Source organism: Myxocyprinus asiaticus, chromosome 21, assembly GCF_019703515.2.
Source record: "Myxocyprinus asiaticus isolate MX2 ecotype Aquarium Trade chromosome 21, UBuf_Myxa_2, whole genome shotgun sequence".
Lineage (NCBI taxonomy): Eukaryota > Metazoa > Chordata > Actinopteri > Cypriniformes > Catostomidae > Myxocyprinus > Myxocyprinus asiaticus.
The window spans coordinates 42,848,428-42,870,127 of record NC_059364.1 but is presented as its reverse complement, the minus strand read 5'-3'; the positions used below and the strand labels follow the sequence as shown (position 1 = coordinate 42,870,127).

The following is a 21,700-nucleotide window of genomic DNA, read 5'->3' as shown; positions in this document are numbered from 1 at the left end:
CGGTACCTCTGCTATTTTGAAGCTTGAGTACTGCAGTATTAGCATTAGTAGCTGTAAAAGCGTTTCTTTTCTCGTTTTAGATTTCAGAATATTAAGTGGCTAAAAAGATTTTGATTTTAAAATGATGCACTTTAGTTTAAAATGGAAAGCATTTTTGCATTCTACATAACATTTTCTTAAAAATCACAATCAGTTTCTTCACATTTGGGTGATGGAGTCGACAGATCATTGTTTTGACATGAAGTTAGCATGTGTGACCTTACTGAACTTACTTTTTTATAAATGTTTCATAAATGTTTGACAAGTAATAAGGACACAGCTGTGAAACTTATAAGAAAGGCATTTTCACATTTTCCTTTTTCAAATGAACCTTTTCCTTTCGTCAGGCCATAGTAGCATTTGTTTTTTTTAAAAGATACATGTTTATATTTTTAGGTTTATCTTTGTGTAATACACATTTGAATCTATATAACATGTATGTAATGTCTCGAAATTTTAAGAACCGGTCAATGGAATAACATTGGTATATTACAATCATTTTTTAACAAATGAGTTTGTTTCTATTAAAACGATTCGCTGATTCTTTTGAGTCATCACATAGGCCTAACTAACCAGCCACTGTGCTGCATCATCATTATGATTTCGATTAAGGAAGGAATAAATGACGGACCTTTGAATTATTGAAAAATAATTCACACCCTGAGGTGGTAATGCGGTCATGACGCGAAGCCTCTGTGTGTGTGTGTGCACCCGTGCGTATGTGTCTGCGTGTGCGAGTGTGGTTGAGACGAGAGCAGAAGAGAGAGGAGTGCAAGGCTGCTTTTCAACTGAAATTGAAATAAATTGAGGATATTACAGTCAGTGTCATTTTTATCCGATGTACATAACTACAATAATTGGTTATTTCACTGTGGTAGCCTGTAGGGCTCTTTAAAATAACTGAAATAATTTGGCAAAGTGATATGGAACCGTTATTCGGTCAAGCACTGAAACTACTTCATAGCCGTGTGTTTACTGAAAAATAATTGCACACTTTAGCGTCCGTCAACCAATCAGAATCAAGTATTCAAAAGACCCATGGTATAACAGGCTGTAAAAATGCAGTTATATTTATGGTTAACATGTCACACACCTCAGTTTTACTTCCAATGTTGGACTAATTTACCAACACTTTGCAAATCAGTTCAAACAAATCATTAAAAGACCTGGTTCAAAAGAACGATGGGTTGGCTCATCTGTTGTTCTTTGTGTAATGCATATTTTAATCTAGTATATAAAGTAGATGTAAGATGATTTTGGATAAAGACAGTACAAAACGAAGTGGTGCATTTATCATGACAGATTAATTTCTACGTGGAAATGTTGCTACTGTCAAAACTACCTGCAGGCAAGGGTGTAGCAATCATTTCAAAAGTGAGGGGGACAGAATGTTAGCGCAAGACGAACATAAACATATAAGATATATCGATTCAAAATTGTATTGAATTAATTACGTGAATGACCAGTGAATTTTAACTTTTGCATTTACACATTTAGACATTTGCTGTAAGAAAGACACAGCATAAACACATTTGCCCTGTGAAAAAGTGCGGGACGAACTTGGGTTTTATTGAAAGTGAGGGGGACACGTTCCCCGCATTCCCCGCGTATTCTACGCCCATGCCTGCGGGTAAAATAGTAATGTTGTGTCAAAAGTCTCAACAATAAGAAATTTATATATTTCCATACATTTTCTTATGAATGACTCAGTATTACCTAAATATGAATTTGGTCATGCTTTAATTCTGAATGTTCTATCCAATAAAAACAATGTGTAAAGTTACATTTACTAGTAAGAACTGAATAAAATAAATGAAGGCAAATCGTGTTTAAATACATACTGACCTCCACGCCCGTGTAATTCTCGAAGAAGAACAGGACCATGCTCTGATACACGGAGTACACACGGTCATCCACAGTGTGAAAGAGTCTGGCCGGCAGCAGACCGGTGAGCAGGCGGCAGGCGCTCCAGCACAGCAGGTAAGCCGGTGCGGTGCCCAGCATGACCGCCGCTGGAAGCCAGTACCGCAACGAGTATGAGTGCACGACCAGAGACAGCAGCATTCTGACTGGAAAACTCAAACGACCCCAGTGAATCTGACCCCTGCGAAGCTAAAAACTCAAACTAACCCGGTGTCCTCACTGACCCCGCCTGACATGCATTGATCTTGATGCTGAATTCAGTCTCGATTCAACTAATAACCACGCAAAAGATCTCGAAGAGGAAGACAAAAAAGTTGATTCCGCGTTGCTCTTCTTCCGGAAATTTCCTGCAGCTTTGACCATGACTTCCCAGTCAATGCAGCAGAACACTTCCTAAAGTATGATCAGTCTAATAAGAGACTATTCATTTATACCCTCAAATTAAATGCGAAGTAAACAGTGCTGTCGGGTCATGCGCACTCTTCACTTTTCTTTGCAGTAGCCTAAAAAGGACAAGATGGTACTGCTTTACTTCCTAAACCTTCCAGGGAACATTTCCGTGACACAAACCTCAAGCTGATCTAAATATAGAGTTCGGTTTTACTACTCGTAAGTGAATTATCTAAATAAACATAAACAATCACGGTTTCTTACACACACAGCCGGCCACATTGCTCACTCGCAAAGTCACACACGCCTTTCTCTGCCGCCATATTGCAGAATGGTCAGCAGCCACGTGCTTGTATTCTGAATGCTGACTGGCTGAAGCTCGACTTCCGGGAACGTGACGGTTGCCAAGGCGAGGACGACGCCTCCCCGTGCTTGTAGCCATGTGTAGTCCAAAAACCTACAAAAAACGTATTATTGTTGTTATTTTTGTTCTTTGTATTTCACTCTCTCTGAACTGTTAAAAAATTGAAAATTGATTATTGTATACTCTGTATTTGACCATGGTATTAACCTAAGTACATTAATAAAAAAATAATAATAATAAAAAAAAAAAAAACGTCAGAATTTGTAGGCGAACCTGGAACTCTAATTAATCATGGGTTTCCTCTGGATTACACACAGGCATTCCTCAAACGGGAATTTTGTATTACATAATAAAAAATAAAAAAATAATAATAAAAAAAAAAAAAACACGGCGGCTTCAAAATTCACGTTTGAGGTATGACTGTGTGTAATTTATGTTTTAGAGCAAAACGTCAATGTATCGTCAAGTAATGTTTCCACAGACATTTTTTTCCCACACACGTTCAAAAACTGCCATTATCAAAACTCAGAGGAAAATACTGAGGAAACCCATGGTGAATTAGACTTCCGGGTTCGCCTACAAATTCTGACGTCACACGGTTTTTTTTTATTTTTTTATTTTTTATTATTGTACTTAGGTTAATAACATGGTCAAATCCAGAGCATAAAATACTCAATTACATCGTTTCAGAGAGTTCAGAGAGAGTCAAATACAATAAAGAACAAAAATAGCAACAATAATAATACAAAACACATAAATAAAAATGAATGTTTGAGCAGTTACATGAATTTGAAAAGCTTTAGAATTTGTATTGTTTTCATACGTTTCTGGTTTTGTGTTCTCATGTTTGAAAGGGTTTCAAAATACATCTTAAGATCAGTGTTACAGAGTATTGCTAAAAAAATAATTAAAAGATGAATTTTGTAATTTTGTTTTTCAGAAAAATTTGGGTTTTGTAAATTAAGTAAAATATCATGTGATTTTACATTTAAAGATTTGTTCAGTTGTCACGGGTTCTTTTGAGCAGCAGATTTCAGTGGTGGATATGAGCAGCGCTGCAGATTAAATCTTTTAAATATTATATAATATAATAATGTTTATGTTCATTTAAGTTATTATAAAGTGATACCTATGATTTACAGTAAAGAAACTATGTAGGTTATTTCAAAATGATTTACCTTAAGGTAGCACACCCTTTTCTTGGTACTACCTCTTTTACTAAAATAAATGTAACACATTAGAATTGATAGCCCCCACGGATACATGGAGTGGAAGGAAATATATTGGATGGGGAATATTAGTAACATAATATTAAGAACCTACAATCTGAACACAGATGGGAACAAATTATATGATATTAAATGATGACAATTATTTCTCTTAGACTTTTGTGATTAATTGGTTAAATGGAAATGTACAATACTACCCACACTGTACAAAAGGAATTGTTGAGTAAAGTTAAAAAATCAAGGCATTTTTGCATTCTCTCAACAAAATTGTCCTCAGTGAAATTGCTTTGTGTAGTCAGTTTGAATGTATTTTACAAAGTAATTAGTTAATATAATTTAATTTTTAGTACAAAAAAAGTAGTGTAATGCATTACATTTTAAATTCTTGTAATCAGATTACCGTTACTTTTAATTCAATTAATTACCATTAAGTACATTATAGGGTAATGCTTATTTCTAATATATTATTTATGTAGAATACATGAATTATGGCCCCGTAAATGAGGTGCTGAGTGTATGACTTGTGTGTAACAATGAACAAGGAAGAAATAAATACATTATTTTGAATTTGTTGAGCGGAAAAGTGTTTTAGAAAGTAACTTAAAAGTAAAGTAATATGTGATTACTTTTTCAATTAAATTATTAGTTAAGTAATCTGATTAACATTTTAGAGAAACAATTAGTAATTTGTAGTGGATTACTATTTTGAAGTAACTTACCCAACACTGTCTGTGACCAAAAAAACAAAACAAAAGCCAAATACTGGATGCAATTTTATTGTATTTTTTGTAGTGACACTGTGCCATTTAGGTAATACAGAAATGATAGATAGATAGAAAACAAAGTATTTTAATAAACAACAAACTATTGCAGCACTGGAAAAGACGTAATAGATGTAAATAAGAGATGTATGACACGATTTAAGACAGCATCTCTCTCTTTAGTGACACCGAACTTACGAAAGGGGAAACAGAAGGATGCATCCCGCAAAACACTGTATCCATCCATGGTCGCGTCCTGATTTGTATCATTCAGCATTATCTGATCAGAATATGGCCCTAAAATGCACATTGTGGGGTAGCTAATATTAGCTGGGCTGGCCATTTCTGAGCATATGGACTTCAATATCATATTCATTGTTCAAAATTTATAACAGGCATTTTCAATTTAACAATGTTACTTTCTGCATTCAAAATAAATGCAAAGACATTCTTTTAGCAGTATGACATTATCTGTACAGTGGCAAGAGTAAAAAGTTTTATCATTTCAGTTACAATAATGAACAAACACAATCTGTTTTAACTAGTAACACACAAATTATTGTATTGTTTTTGTACATATTGAATACATAATTCAAACATTCACAATGTAGGTTGGAAAAAGTATGTGGTCCCCTAGGCTAATGATGTCAAGAAAAGCTAATTAGAGTCAGGAGTTGGCAAATCTGGCATCCAATAAATGAAACGAGACTGGAGGTGTGGGTTAGAGCTACTTGACTTACAAAAATCACTTGAACATTTTGCTATTCACAAGAAGCATCTGCTGATGTGGACCATGCCTTGAAAAAAAGAGATCTCAGAAGACCTGTGATCAAGAACTGTTGCTTTGCATAATGCTGGAAATGGTTACAAAGTTATCTCGAAGAGCTTAGATATTCATCTGTCCCCAGTTAGACAAAATGTCTATAAATGGAGACAATTTAGTACTGTGGCTACTCTCTCTAGAAATGGCTTTCCAGCCAAGATGACTCAAAGGGCATACCGCAGGATGCTCATTGAGGTCAAAAAGTACCCTAGAATAACAGATAAAGACTTGAAGGAATCATTGGAACTGGTTAACATCTCTGTTCATGAGTCTACTATACAGAAAACGTTAAATTGGCATGCTGCTTTCCAACAAAAACATTGCTGCATGTCTGAAGTTTGCCAAAGACCACCATGACACTCCACAAAGCTACTGGGAAAAATGTTTGTGGACTGATGAAACTAAGGTTGAACTGTTTGGGAAGAACACTCAGCACGTATGGCGTAAAAAGTGTGCCACATGCAAAATGAAAACATCATCCCAATGGTGAAGTACGGTGGAGTTATCATGAATTGGAGTTGCTTTGGGGCCTGGACTGCATGCCATCATTGAGGGAAAAATGAATTCCCAAGTTTATCAATAGATCCTACAAGATAATGTCAGGGTGGCTGTGCACCAGTTGAAGCTCAGTAGAAGTTGGGTGATGCAGCAAGTGAACGACCCTAAACATCAAAGTAATTCCACTACAGAATGGCTTAAAAAAAAAGAAAATCCACCTTTTGGAGTGCCCCAGTCAGAGCTACAGATGCTGTGAAATCACCTCAAGAGAGCCGTTCGCACTAGACATCCTAAGAATATTACTGAGCTGAAGGAGTTCTGTAAGGAAGAATGGTCCAAAATTCCTTCTGAACGTTGTGCAGGTCTAATCCGCAGCTACCGGAAACGCTTGGTTGAGGTTAATGCTGCCAAAGGAGGTTCAACCAGTTATTAAATCCAAGGGTTCACTTAATTTTTCCACAGCACTGTGAATGTTTAATGGGATGTGTTCAATAAATACATGAAAAATTATAATTGTTTGTGTGTTGTTGCATTTTGGAAATTAAAAACAGACGTTTGCAGTTGGAGTTTGTGTGATTTCTTTGTGAAAAGTTCAAATCCACCATCAGCAGCTGCGGGTCAATGGACCCTTTTCACAAACTGTGATGATGCATTTCCGCCTTATTTAAAACGGCATAAATCTAGCAAACATTTTTTATATTTGCAATTTTTGAATTATTTAGTGTAAATTTATTATCTTTTACTTTGTAATATATTAACCTGGAATATGTGAAAAAGGTCCATTGGGTCTAAAGGCAAATTCACACTGCCCCAACAAACTCTAACTTTGTAAATTTACCAGTTGGATCAAAGTCTTTTTAGCAAGTCAGTCCACTCGCGCCATCTTTAGAACGCTTTCGGGCAGCTATTTTTCTATGTAAACAAGTGGCATCCAAGTGCAGCTCCTATCTACTTGAATGGGGAAAGACCGAAATCTCCAAAACAGTTGGTCAAGATTACAATTAAAGAACATATTTCTTTGCAACTGGCGATCAAACCGGGCCATCAGGGTGAACACAATGACCAGTTTGTTGGGCAGTGTGAATTAGCCTTAAAGGAATAGTTCACCCAAAAATGAAAATGTTCTCATCATTTACTCACCCTCATGCCATCTCAGATGTGTATGACTTACTTTCTTCTGCAGAACACAAATGGAGACTTTCAGAAGAATTCTAATAGTTATAATGTCTAATAATGCCCAGTGTCCTCCCTTATAGTGCACTGATTGACAAAAACTTTCGAATTGGTTCAAACGAATCATTAAAAGAACGATGCATTGGCTCATTTCACTCCAGTGGAATGTGAAGGTGACCATGAGTATGTTGCATACATGTAAAATCGTTGTTTATCAAAGTGGGATTTTTCACAGTCAAGTTAATCAGATTTTTATTGTCAGTGATGCCTCATTAACAGTTCTGAAATCATGGTAACGTCACAATCTCTTTGTTGAGATCTAATGTCTATAAAAATGACCGTATCATGCTTTTCACAGTTTACAATCCAATAGCATAATGCAGTTTACTTAAAGTACGTTTCACAGTTCGTATAGCCAGTTTTATTAAATGACCTGTTACAAACAAGCACAAGAACATAAAAGACAGCTCATAAAAACAACGTGACAATTACAAAAACTACACTACTTTTAAACTGCCAAATACATAATACAATCCAAATATTTGACAGTAATTAAAAACAAAATCACAGCCAGTTCTTGCAAATAAACGAGTGGCACATTCCAAGGATCTTCATTCCAAAATATAATTTTCATATGGGACTAGTGTGAGATGTGTGACAGAATCTGCAAAGAAAAAAGGATCAGTTATGTACAACAGAGCACACTAAAACAATTCACAGTGGCTATGTTCAAAATAGTATACTACTCATACTATCTCTGCAGTATTAGTATCTATTGTGTGAAGTATGCACATTTTCTGAGTGCATGGTTTTCTGTATCATCTATTATTTTAGCAAAAATGTGCAGTATAATGTACAGCATACTAGTACTAGTGTTGAGTACAAGTATATCCCACACTGTAATGCACTTGACCTTCCATTCCCATTGTGATGAATTAACTTAAAAGTAATAATAGCCATTTTTTCCTTCTTGATTATTAATTTGATCAGACATTTTTACACAAAATTATATAAAAAAAAAAAAAAAAAAAAAGAAGCAAAATAAGTGTTTTTATTTATTTCATGGTAACTGGAGACCCGTTGAATTAAACAAGCATGTTTTTTTTTTGCATAGCTCATACGGAGTATTCAGTATATACTGCAAAGTAGGCTAGTATTCTATTCCGAATACAGCCAGTGCACAAAAACGGTGAAAAACTTCCAAGAAATGGTTCTCTGCAGATTTTGTTAGTGGTGCAATAATGAATGTCTTCTTGCTCATCATCAGCCTGTTATCTTACCTAAAACCCACTGTTCAGACAGACTGCGGCTCCCATCTGGTTTCTTGCCCTTATACTCTCCGATACAGATCCCTGCCTGTCGCACACTGCGGCACACGGTTCCTCCACACAGCTGAATGAGTTCAGTCAGGCTGCTGCAGGGGGGCTGGGAGTGTGGGGACACAAACATGAGCGGCTGATCCTGGAACAGGTCCTGCTGATGCTCCCCAGCGGACAGATGCTGCTGCAGACGGCATATCTGTGAGAAGAGAAAAATATTGGATGAGTCCATAAAGTCCCTAAACACGGGAAAAAGAGGGAAAGCAATGAAATACTTCATGTCAAAAGACCTAATAAAATTTAATTAACCAAATCAGAAAATCATGCTTATATTTATGATCATTTACAAATGATTAATGAAGCCCACAAATCTACATCAAAATATATACAACTGCAATATTTCAAAGGTTACAAATAGCAGTGACCACAGATCATTGAAGCTTTAAAGATGCAACCTAGGTATTTTATAAAAAAATGACTAAAAATGATCATAACAAGATCATTTCTACATGATATTCTAAATAAGGTAGAAAAGCTGTTGCTATTGCATAAACTCAAAATAGTTTCAAACTAATAGAAATAAATGTATAAATATTTCTAATATTATATTTCTAAAATAAACATGAGGTAGTAGATATTTGCTCTGACAACAAATCATGCCAAAAATCATGAAATCTGGTTCAGTTTGATTAGATTTATTTGGTAATATTCATAATTATTAAAAAGAATATTTTGAAGACACAAATGTAAACTGGAAGGACAATTGAACATGTTCGCATCAAAAGTATCTGTATCAGGGATCCATACAATGCTGAAAATAGGTAAAGACGGTAATTTCCATGACTCTTCCATGATGTTCCATGACTTTTTCAGGTGTTTGTAATTATTGGATTTAAAAATGTTAAGTATTTTTTAAAAACCACTTTCTACAGACTGCACTCACAAAGTGTAATTTCTATTCAAAATATTTTAGAGCAGATCATAACTAGAAACATTATTTTTTTATCAAATTCCATGATTTTCCAGGCCTAGAAATCACAATTGTTAAATTCCCTGCTATTTCGAGATGTACCATGAACTTGGGAACCATTTGCATTTTGACCCTGTCTACACTTCGGAAAACTGACTAAGATTTACTTAATTTAGTAATTTACTTAAAAGTAAATCTTAATGGTAAAAGTAAAATCTACTTTATGACTGATTGATAAGTGAGAAAATTTTACTTAAACATTTTTAGCAAATTCAGTAACTTTTACTTACCTGGGGCTCTATTTAATGAGTGCACAAAGCGCAAGTGGGCATGGGTGGGAGTGTTTGCACTACTGTGGGTGTAGGCTTGCAAACTTTATGTTAATGTCTTATCTCAAATTCAGTTCCTGCATTAGCAGTTTGGAGATTTCACCAGCAGGTGGAAATAAAGTTCATGTCCACACTCTTAAAATGTAGTAGAACATTAAAATAAGTCCCTATCAATCATTGTCATAGCCATTTTAAGGAAAAAAGTATAATTAAGAGATTGTGTTAAAGTATCTAAAGGTAATGGCTTATTTTTCAATTATTATCAGTGTTTAGATTTACAATTGTATTTATGATCTAATATACACTGATGAGCCAAAACATTTTGACCACTCACAGGTGAAGCGAATAACGTTGATCATCTCCTAACAAGGGCACATGTCAAGGTCTGGGTATATTATATGGTAAGCGAAAAATCAGTTCTCGTAGTCATCGTGTTGAATGCAGGAGAAATGGGCAGGAGTAAAGACCTGAGCGACTTTTACAAGGGCCCAATTGTTATGGCCAGACGACTGGGTCAGAGCATCTCTGAAACGGCAAGGCTTGTGGGGTGCTCCCGGTCAGCAGTGGTGAGTACATATTGACAGTGGTCTGAGGAGGGACAAACTAAAAACCGATGACAGGGTGTTGGGCACCCAAGGCTCATTGATGCGCGAGGGCAACGAAGGCTATCCCGTCTGGTCCAAACCGACAGAAGGTCTACTGTGGCACAAATCACATAAAATTTGAATGATGGTTACTGGAGGAATGTGTCACAACAGACAGTGCATTGCACCCTGCTGCATATGGGGCTGCGTAGCTGCAGACTGGTCAGTGTGCCCATGATGACCCCTGTACACCGTTGAAAGTGCCTACAATGGACACATGAGCGTCGGAACTGGGCCTTGGAGCAGTGGAAGAAGGTCGCCTGGTCCGATGAGTACAGTTTTCTTTTACATCATGTGGACAGCCGTGTACGTGTGCGCCGTTTACCTGGGGAAGTGATGGCACCAGGATGCACTGTGGGAAAACGACAAGCCGGCTGAGGGAGTGTGATGCTCTGGGCAATGTTCTGCTGGGAAACCCTGGGTCTGGCCATTCATGTGGACGTCAATTCGACACGTGCCACCTACCTAAACATCGTTGTAGACCAGGTACACCCCTTCATGGCAATGGTAATCCCTGATGGCAGTGGCCTCTTTCAGCAGGATAATGCGCTCTGCCACACTGATGAAGAGTCCATGGTGATGCTCTGGCCTCCAAATTCCCCAGATCTCTATCCAATTGAGCATCTGTGGGGTGTGCTGGACCAATAAGTCCGATGCAAGGCGGCTCCACCTCGCAACTCACAGGACTTGAAGGATCTGCTGCTAATGTTTTGGTGCCAGATACCACAAAATGTGCAGTCTTTCTTTATATTGCTGGTGCTTGAGGGAATGGACTATATATTAGGATGCAGATGATGGAATAACCGGAGAAGAAATTAAATTGCACTGACTCAGCCTATTTGCGTGGGCCATTTCACCAAACCCACTTGTGCCTTGACTAAGCACATGCTTGCACGAAAATACCAAAACTTCATGGCCATGCCCACTGACTTTGAGCTTATGACTTAAATCATTGCGCTGCGCTTAGTGCTAGCACTCTTAAAATAGGGCCCCAAGTCTATTAGAATCACATAGTTTATCTAAATTTTTGCAAAATAATTGGTACGTGACTTGTACGTATCATAGCAGTTTCCTGGTGAAATGAACACTAGAGGCGCTACAACAATTTTTTCACACATTATCAGTTCATAAACACTTTTCTCCTTGTTCCTCACACAATTCTATCTTATGACATCTAAACACTTTTTGTGACATGACATGTTAGGCGATGCATTTGAATGTTTAAATTACATTGCACAGTAACTGAGCTGATAGAGTGTTACACTATGTGTTGCAAAGGACCGGGTACTTAAAACCTCATCTGGGGCCTGGGTAGCTCAGTGGTAAAAGACGCTGGCTACCACCCCTGGAGTTCACTAGTTCGAATCCCAGGGAGTGCTGAGTGACCCCAGCCAGGTCTCCTAAGCAACCAAATTGGCCCGGTTGCTAGGGAGGGTAGAGTCACATGGGGTAACCTCCTCATGGTCGCTATAATGTAGTTCGTTCTCAGTGGGGCACGTGGTGAGTTGAGCATGGATGCCGCGGTGGATGGCGTGAAGCCTCCACACGCGCTATATCTCCGTGGCAACGCGCTCAACAAGCCACATGATAAGATGTGCGGGTTGGCGGTTCCAGACGCGGAGGCAGCTGGGATTCGTCCTCCACCACCCGGATTGAGGCGAATCACTAAGTGACCACGAGGACTTAAAAGCGCATTGGGAATTGGGCATTCCAAATTGGGTAAAAAAAAAAAAAAAACATCTTTCTGGGAGAAAATTTTACTCACTTTTAGCACCACACAGTGGACATGCAGCGATATGTATAATGAAACACTTAATTCTACAGTCACGTAATTTTCATGAGGTTTTACACCCCTATCAAATATGTGTAAGGAATGAGCTAACCTTCAAAATATTTTGCACAGCGCAAGAGGCAGTACTCCACAGCACATGAATGATGGGAACTTCATTGTGCTGGGTATATGTGCATAACAAAGGTCTTGTGACACTCACAGTTTGCAGTTGATCAGGGTAATACATCAAAGATTACACAATGGCATCTTCTGCACCTCGTTTGAGCTCCCTGGGCTCCAATCGGTGCAGGCTATTCTCCCTGTCTGAGTTCTCTCAATAGTGCACGCTAACAGGCAGAATGCTGGCACGGCACACATTCACATCACTGTTGAGTGCGCTCTGGGGGGAAACTCTGGAGCGTGCTCCATGACAGCCTTGGGTCAGTGGCAAGGCTGAAAGGGACAATCTGCTCTGTTTTACAAATATGCCTGATGCAGGATTTCAAGTGTGTCAACTGGTTTAAAAACAGAAGAATCGGCTGAAAAAATGTCAGAAGAGAATTGCAAAGTGTTGAAGCATTGGAGACTTAACATTTTAAGCTCCATTAACAGAGGCAAAGGTAAAAAGTTCAGAAAAGGAATGCACGATAACAAAAGTGATGTAACAACAATATGTCGCTTGTTACAGACAAACTTATACAGCCAATTAATTTTTTTCTCACATTTTACAGCTGAAAAAATAAAATAAAAAAATAAAAAAATGAAAATTCTCTCATCATTTACACACCCTCATGCCATCCCAGATGTGTGTCTTTCTTTCTTATGCAGAACACAAATGAAGATTTTTAAAAGAATATCTCAGCTCTGTAGGTCCAAACAATGCAGGTGAATGGTAACCAAAACTTTGAATCTCCACTTTCACTTTCAAAATGTGAAAGAGAAAGTGAAGATTTATAGAATAAAAGGACTTGGTCTTGGTATTGATTTTTTTTTTCCACCAACACCTATAATATCGCTTCTGAAGACATGTATTTTACCACTAGAGTCATATGGATTACAAATCTGGGATGGCATGATGGTGAGTAAATGATGAGAGAATGTTAATTTTTGGGTGAACTATCCCTTTAAGGGCCTACCATTGTTATGGTAAAAGCCTTTTTACAATGCGAGTTACGCATTTTGCAGACTTTATTTTCCAGCAAGTTAATCGACAAAGTTGTCACTGCAAAGTGATGTTTTTTAATTTTTTTATTTAACATTTAACTTCTGTATGGTTTTACTGTAATTTACTAATACTGGGTTGTGTTGAATTTTTTAGTTTAGCTAAATTAACAGATTTGGATATCCTGGAATATTTTTAGCCATTGGCATTTACTGAGCACACTTACATGCATACCAATAGACTGATAAAAAAAAAAAAAAAAAAAAATCATTAGAAAAATCTGACAAAAAAAACTGCATGTACATGAGATTTGAAATTATTGGGTAATTCTCTGCTTTTCAAAGCATCAACGTGTAAACAGGCATACTCAGAATACATGTGCACATTGGATATGCCGGTAAGAACACTGGAGCGTTTACATGCAACGCAGAATCGGGATAATGGGTAAAAATCTACCCATGTCGAATGGTTTATTTTGTGATATTTTGTGAAAGGTTTCATTTGTATTCAGTGTTCAATGACAAACGTTTTAGAGTTTGATCAACAATAAATCCATAATTCAGGGGTTTATTGTTGATCCAACTTTAATTGTGGTGGGGCGGTTGTCACTGTGATCCTTGCAGCCCTAGTTCACCCCAAAGTGAGAAAAATCATTTTAAACAATCTTACCCACACCAAATTTAAGTTGTGAAAAATTGTGAAAATCCTGCCCTCTGCTGAAGCTCTAAAATCCAATATGGCACATGTTGCATTAAGTTTGATGCCAGTGACATTTGGTCAAGAGACACATGAGAAATCAATGAATTTCAAGTCATATCCTATTTGCACCTTAGGGGCCATATTTAATTTGAGAGGAAGAGGAAGAACTGAGGAAGAACAGTGAACAATGAATTACATTTCAGTCTACCTCACTCAAAACTATGGTATGGCTTGGGAAGACTTGGAATATTGCACATAAGTCATAAGACTACTTGCAATTTAGATTCTTTATAAATTCTCGTATGTGTTCCTCGGAAAAAACAGCATAAGGGTATGGAATGCCATTAGGATGAGTAAATAATGACAGAATGGAACTATTACCTGATAGTCAATGCGGCATTACATCAAAGTGTTGACTCGGAAGAGGATCACAAGGGCTTTAGGGTGGCATTTGAGACAAGGCCGCCGTGTTTTTTATTTTTATTTATGACAAGTTCAAAATGGTTGATGAAAGTGGTAATGCACCAAGTACATTATATCGAATACTGTTTTTGCAGTAGATAGTCAAAATCATCTGGGAAAAAAAGATTGGGAATGCTTATTTTCTTGTTTTATGACAGTTTTAACAGTTGTTGTTTTTCTGTGATTTAATAATTCATGCACCAAACATGTTCAACAGTTTTCTTATTACTGCTTTAATTAAAAGTGTTTTTCACAAAGTGAGCAGGTCTCTTTTCTAATAAAAAGGAAAAAACAGACCACTGAACCTGGCAATGACAAATCATCTCATCAGAATACAAGGGACTGAGCTTTTGCACGTTGTAAACGCTGTTTAAGAACAAGAAGGCCATTGTGCAATTTCCTTCCTCCTGCAACTTCCTTGTGACATAAAATGACCAACATAAACAGGAGCCCTCCCACACATGTAATGCTGTGAGGTGATTCAGAGCCCATGCACCTGAGCGACGGCAGCTCTTAAACAAGCACCAATGTGGTCATCAGTAGCCCCACAAGCAATCTCTGCAATTTCCTTTGCATTCTCTGCCTTGCTTATAAGGGAAAATCTGCAGGATTCTGTGGAATGGATTTAAAATCGGAGTGAAAATCTGATGACACTCTTATTGATAGCCAAAAGCGAAATCAAACTAGATTTGGACGTCCTAATGGCAGTGCTTGCAAGACAGCATAAAAGTGTGTTAAAGTTACATAAACTTACATTTTACACCAATTATTAGGTTTTAGACCAAGACCATAATTCAGTATGTAAATAGAAGACTATCATTTGGAATTTGGTCTCCAAATATATCAATGTCAAGGGATGTCAAAAGAACCGGTTCTTCAGTACCAAGTCGATACTAAAATAAAGATTTAACAATACAGATTTAAAGATGTAACGATCAAAAGAGCATTTGAGCTTTGCGTTAAATGCAGTCGTGCCGCTGTGCATATGAGTGGTCAAAAGGCCCATCAGACACAGTATTAATGTAAACTCTAACATCTGTTTCCCAATGCAAACAGCAGGTAAGACCAGGGCAGCCTCATAAGGGAGACATCACTGTCAACCTTTGGATATTATCGCGCGTTTAACAGCAATATGTTTTATTTGACTTATAAATATATTAGGGTAGTTATATTTTGTGATCATATCGATATTTAAGATCCCCTAACCCAACTCCATTCCTAAACCTAACCAATTATCAATAAAAGAACAGAACAATAGAAGTACAGTCACAATCATTTCTCACACACACACACACACACACACACACACACACACACACACACACACACACACACACACACACACACACACTGATGAGCCAAAACATTATGACCACCTGCCTAATATGCTGTTGGTCCTCCACGTGTGCCAAAACAATGCCGACCCGCCGAGGCATGGACTCAACAGACCCCTGAAGGAGTCCTGTGGTATCTGGCACCAAGACATTAGCAGCAGATCCTTCAAGTCCTGTAAGTTGTGAGGTGGAGCAGCCATGGATCGGACTTGTTGGTCCAGCACATCCCACAGATGTCCAATCGGATTGAGATCTGGGGAATTTGGAGGCCAGGGCAACACCTCAAACCATTCCTGAACAATGTGTGCAGTGTGGCAGGGCGCATTATCCTTCTGAAAGAGGCCACTGCCATCAGGGAATACCATTGCCATGAAGGGGTGTACCTGGTCTGAAACTATGTTTAGGTAGGTGTTCTTATTGACATCCACATGAATGACCGGACCCAGGATTTTCCAGCAGAACATCACACTCCCTCCACCTGCTTGTCGTCTTGCCACAATGCATGCTGGTGCCATCACTTCCTCAGGTAAACGGCGCACACATACACGGCCATCCATGTGATGTAAGAGAAAATGGGACTCATTGGACCAGGCGAACTTCTTCCACTACTCCAAGGTCAAGTTCTGATGCTCGCATGCACATTGTAGGTGCTTTCGACAATGGACAGAGGTCATGATGGGCACTCTGACCAGTCTGCAGCAATGCAGCCCCATACGCAGCAGTGTGCGATGCACTGTGTGTTTGAGACATTCCTCCCAAAAACATCATTAAAATTTTCTGTGACTTGTGCCTCAGTAGACCTTCTGTCGGTTCAGACAAGATGGGATAGCCTTGGGTGCCCAACACCCTGTCGCCGGTTTGTGGTTTGTCCCTCCTCGGACCACTGTCAGTAGGTACTCACCACTGCTGACCGGGAGCACCCCACAAGCCTTGCCGTTTCAGAGATGAACTGACCCAGTCTTCTGGCCATAACATAAATAAAAAAAAAAAAAAAAAAAAAAAAAATATATATATATATATATATATATATATATATATATATATATATATATATATATATATAAAAAAACACAAAAGCACTTAAAGTGAAACTGAACATTTTAATAGCTAAAAATCTTCCCCCTCTCGAGAAGGCAGTGACATCCCAATCTTAGCTAGGAGCTCTACCAATCACATCTCATTCAAAAGATACATCCAAACTTGAGCTTGTCGCAATCGCTCACGAAACATGCGAAAGCCAATGGCGTTTGACATCACTGACTTCAAACCTGTATCGGCATGCTTCTTGAGCCGGGCACTTTTGAATGTATTAGAACAAGTTGAGAGTCAGAGGCGTTACAGTGGATGCCAGGGGACTGTGATCGTTGAATAAAAAATTAAAGTCCGAACATTAACTGAAGCTCCTGACCCATATCTGAATGATTTTATGCATTGCACTACTGCCACACAATTGGCTGATTAGATAATCGCATGAATAAGAAGGTGTACAGGTGTTCCTAATTAAGTGCCCGGTGAGTGTATATATAAATTTGTGAATGTTGAATGTTTGAATTCTGCAGAGCTTTCTGGGCGCAGATTCCGGCAGGCCTAGTGGTCGGCCACCAATCTGTGCACCTCCAAGTCTTTGTAACAACAGTAATGAACAAAACAGATCAAAATTAACAGAAGAATTATATATTTTTTGACACAGATACATAATACTTCACCCTAATCTTCACATAACCCTTGTTACGTCAAATAAACATTTTTTTTGTCATGTTTGCTCCGGTGCATTTCCATTGAAAACTGTGACGCACTCGACACTGAATGGAAGCTTTGATGGTCATCATGCAGCAATGCTCTCTCAGGTGTTAATGGAAGTGACGACAAGGACACATGATATCTAAGCAGAGGAGACACCCAAGGGGTTAATAGACAAAACATCCTCTGAGCGGAATTATTTCCTCCACAACACCTGCCTTCCCCTTCCTCCATGTCAGCTTTTCAGGCCAATATACTCTATTATCTACAATGAGGAAACACTCTGATGTAGCCGCCTAATAATATTTCTGTTATTCCTAAAATGTAACAAATACTTTTAAAACATTAGAAAGCATATTTCCATTGTCAAAGCAGATCTAAAAAAAAAAGAAAAAAAAAAAAAGATTCAAAAAAATAAATTAATTATAAGTCTAATGTAGGATGTTTGTTATTGTGAACAGTGGGTTCCAAAAGTCTAATTTAAACCTGGAAATAAACTGTTTTAGGATATTTTACAATTAAAAACAATAAAAACTTGTGGTTACTAATCAGATGTAAGTAAATTTGTGACACTGACCATGTTAAAAAAAGGTCAGACTGAGGGAAGATGCTCTTTGGAACAAACATCAAATCAAATGGATCAGCGGGTTTTGATCATGCTGTCACCAAAGCAAAAAGTGGGACAAACTAAATTCAAAGAAATTATTACATGTAAATTTTTTAATTCATATTTTAATTAATATTTTCACTTAAATTGTTATGCTAATAATACAATGCAATGATTTTGTTTTTTTTTATGACATTAGACAAATGCAAAAGAAGCATTTTCACTCGTGGTCTCAGAATTTTGGGCTCCATTGTAATAAACAACATATAAAAAACAATGTATTACATTTGGGCCTGGGTAGCTCAGTGGTAAAAGACGCTGGAGTTCTACCCCTGGAGTTCGCTAGTTTGAATCCCAGGGCGTGCTGAGTGACTCCAACCAGGTCTCTTATGCAACCAAATTGGCCCGGTTGCTAGGGAGGGTAGAGTCACATGGGGTAACCTCCTCGTGGTCGCTATAATGTGGTGTGTTCTCGGTGGGGCGCGTGGTGAGTTGAGCGTGGATGCCGTGGTGGGTGGTGTGAAGCCTCCATGCGCGCTATGTCTCCATGGCAATGCGCTCAACAAGCCACGTGATAAGATGTGCAGGTTGACGGTCTCAGACGCGGAGGCAGCTGGGATTCGTCCTCCACCACCCAGATTGAGGCGAATCACTACGCGACCACGAGGACTTAAAAAAGCACATTGGAAATTGGGTGAAAAGGGGGAAAAATCCCACCCCCCCAAAAAAACAAAAAAAAAAACAAAACAAAACAACAACAATGTATTACATTTAGTAACAATAATTTTTGTCTATATCTGGTTGTCTTTTAGATGTCTTTTTCTTAACTTAATAAATATCAGTCATCAGTTTAACAACATCTGTAAGCCATACTTTACAACCTGATGTAAAGAGATGACATCAAAATGATTTTCCCACCAAAAAAGCCACAAATCTATTGCAGCTACTAATTTTTAATAGCCAAACTGGAAGTAACATGCACAAAAAACAAAACAAACAACAACAAAAACAAAACAAAAAATGGTTTAAGAGAAACATCTGAAACCATGAACAACAGGACAAAACAAAATCACAACACAATCAGCTGCTACTCATTTCCAAGAAAACAGCAATATGACCACAAAAAGAAATGCATGACCATATCAGACTGTATGAGAACTTCAGACAAATATTTTTAGCTGCTGCATTAATGGAGATCAAGAATCATATTGCAATGACATGAGAAGGGCTTTTACAAATGTCCTCTGAATGAAAGCCAGATACTTTTATAAACAAGCTGCTTCTCAGCTTTTCTCCCCAAAAATGTTCCAGATATACAGTGGGATCTAAAAGTCTGAGATCACTAGTGAAAATGCTTTTGCGCTCTTTTCTAATTTAACAACATTTTTAATTACAACAAAATTAGTAATCGGTATGAAAATATTTTGCTTTAAAGGGTCATGAAACCCTAAAACAAATTTTTTAGATGTTAACAGCTATGTACATACAAAATCATTTTTTTGTGATTTTTTCTCCCCTTTTCCTCCCAATTTGGAATTCCTAATTCACAATGCGCTCTAGGTCCTCGTGGTGCTGTAGTAACTCGCCTCAATCCGGGTGGCGGAGGATGAATCTCAGTTGAATCTCAAGAAGTCAATAATTCTTTTTTTTTTTTTTTTTTTTTTTTTTACATCGGTGTAAAAAAAATTCTGTTCACTTTGGGAGGAGGATGTCCACCACCATTAACCTTCTCTGGTTCTGTTGAGCGCATCGCCAGCATCATTTTTAAAACTTCTCAGGTAAATCCAAATGGTAACAGTGATATAAGCTCTTGCATCTGGAAGAAACTTCAGAGAAATTAACAGAATGCGTGAGGAAGATCTTTAATCGAAATGCTGTAAGATATTACAGATTTGCAAGCTATATACGATTGTGCGGGCGTTTTCTATTTTTTCCCCGTTGTATTGTGTATGAATTTGCCCGTGATGTGTTTATTTATGGATTTAACAGCATTAGCATTGACCATTTGTTATCAACTGAATGTGATTCACTGATGCCTAAATTATGAAACCTAAATTATAGAGCTCATATTAAAAAAAAACATCTGTCCAACCAGTCATGTTAGAGCAGTGGATCTCAACCAGGGGGCCGGGACCCACTAGAGGGCCTTAGCACACTTCCAATGTGGCCTCATGATGATTTAAAATTAGAAATATTAAAATAATCCTACTTAATTAAAATGCTAAAAAAAATTTAAGATGTACTGTATGCCTACAAATTATAAACAGACTCTTTCTGAAACTTCTAGAATCAAAAATTATCCATGATTTATAATTTGAATCAGACACGTCTAATTTTGGGCGAGGGGGCCTTCAAATATCGTCTTGGACAGTGGGGGGCCTTGGAGTGAGAACCACTGCGTTAGAGGGCATTCATTTTTGAGAAAAATCAAGCACTTCTGCTGGAAAAACGATAGGAAAAAAAACTTTGAAAAAATAAATTCAAGCAGTAAAGAAACGTTTCTAAATAATTATTGCCTGTGGTTTAAAAAGAAAACAAACTTTTTTTTTTCTTTACTAATTTATGGTATTTGTTTTAGGTAATTTCACTCATTTAATTATTAGTTAATTTTTTCATAACTTATTTAATTTCACTTCTATCAAAATGCAGTATGACAGTTTTCCTGAAAGAACAAAACACGTTTGGCTGTCTTACGCACGATTTACACGTGGTCAGGAGCAGGTGTAAATTTCATTTGCACCAACTAACATTTTGAAAATACGAAAACTTTCATAAATCTGAGAATTTACATCATAACGGCTTTACGAACGATTTACACAAAAATGAGTTCTGCTAGTGTTTCATGAATGAGGCCCATTATGTTTATTGTTAAGGGCAACATGGTTATTTTTTTATATTTTTGGGACAATTCTGAGTAAATTCTAGAGACTGTTGTGTGTGAAAATCCCAGGAGATCAGCAGTTACAGAAATACTCAAACCAGCCCATCTGGCACCAACAATCATGCCACTCTCCAAATCACTGAGATCACATTTTTCCCCATTTTGATGATTGATGTGAACATTAACTGAAGCTCCTGACCCGTATCTGCATGATTTTATGCACTGCACTGCTGCCACATGATTGGCTAATTAGATAATCACATGAATAAGTAGGTGTAAAGGTGTTCAGTAAGTATATATTACAACTTCATTGTCAAGACAAAATAATGGGTCTCATTCACTAATAAATGTGTGGCTTTTACGTAAATTTCGTACATGAATTTGTTCCAAGCCTTGTTCTAATGTTAATGAATCCAGACTATTTTAAATGAGGAAGTGTGTCCGAAGTTAGTGATTTGCATAAACATGCCCAAACCATCTCCATATAAGGGAATTCAGCACCATCGCACCCATACAGTAGCAAATGTGTAAAGAAAGATTCCGGTCAAATCAGGTCAAATCATGTTAACACATCCAATGTTT

At 37.6% G+C, this 21,700-nt stretch overlaps 2 protein-coding genes across 2 annotated transcripts in view; both read right to left on the bottom strand.

Moving 5' to 3' along the window:
- Positions 1 to 2,681, bottom strand: part of LOC127412315 (1-acyl-sn-glycerol-3-phosphate acyltransferase epsilon-like) — a 32,959-nt gene extending 30,278 nt beyond the window's left edge. Inside the window, exon 1 of the mRNA XM_051648563.1 lies at positions 1,885 to 2,681. Coding sequence (XP_051504523.1) covers positions 1,885 to 2,103 — 219 coding nt within the window. The 5' untranslated portion in view covers positions 2,104 to 2,681. The remainder of the gene's footprint in view (positions 1 to 1,884) is intronic.
- A 2,058-nt stretch (positions 2,682 to 4,739) lies between these two features.
- The window catches only part of LOC127412307 (microcephalin-like), a 75,009-nt gene continuing 58,048 nt past the window's right edge, over positions 4,740 to 21,700 (bottom strand). The window contains exons 14-15 of the mRNA XM_051648556.1: positions 8,481 to 8,718; positions 4,740 to 7,864 (exon numbers count right to left, since the gene is read on the bottom strand). Coding sequence (XP_051504516.1) covers positions 7,812 to 7,864; positions 8,481 to 8,718 — 291 coding nt within the window. The 3' untranslated portion in view covers positions 4,740 to 7,811. The remainder of the gene's footprint in view (positions 7,865 to 8,480; positions 8,719 to 21,700) is intronic.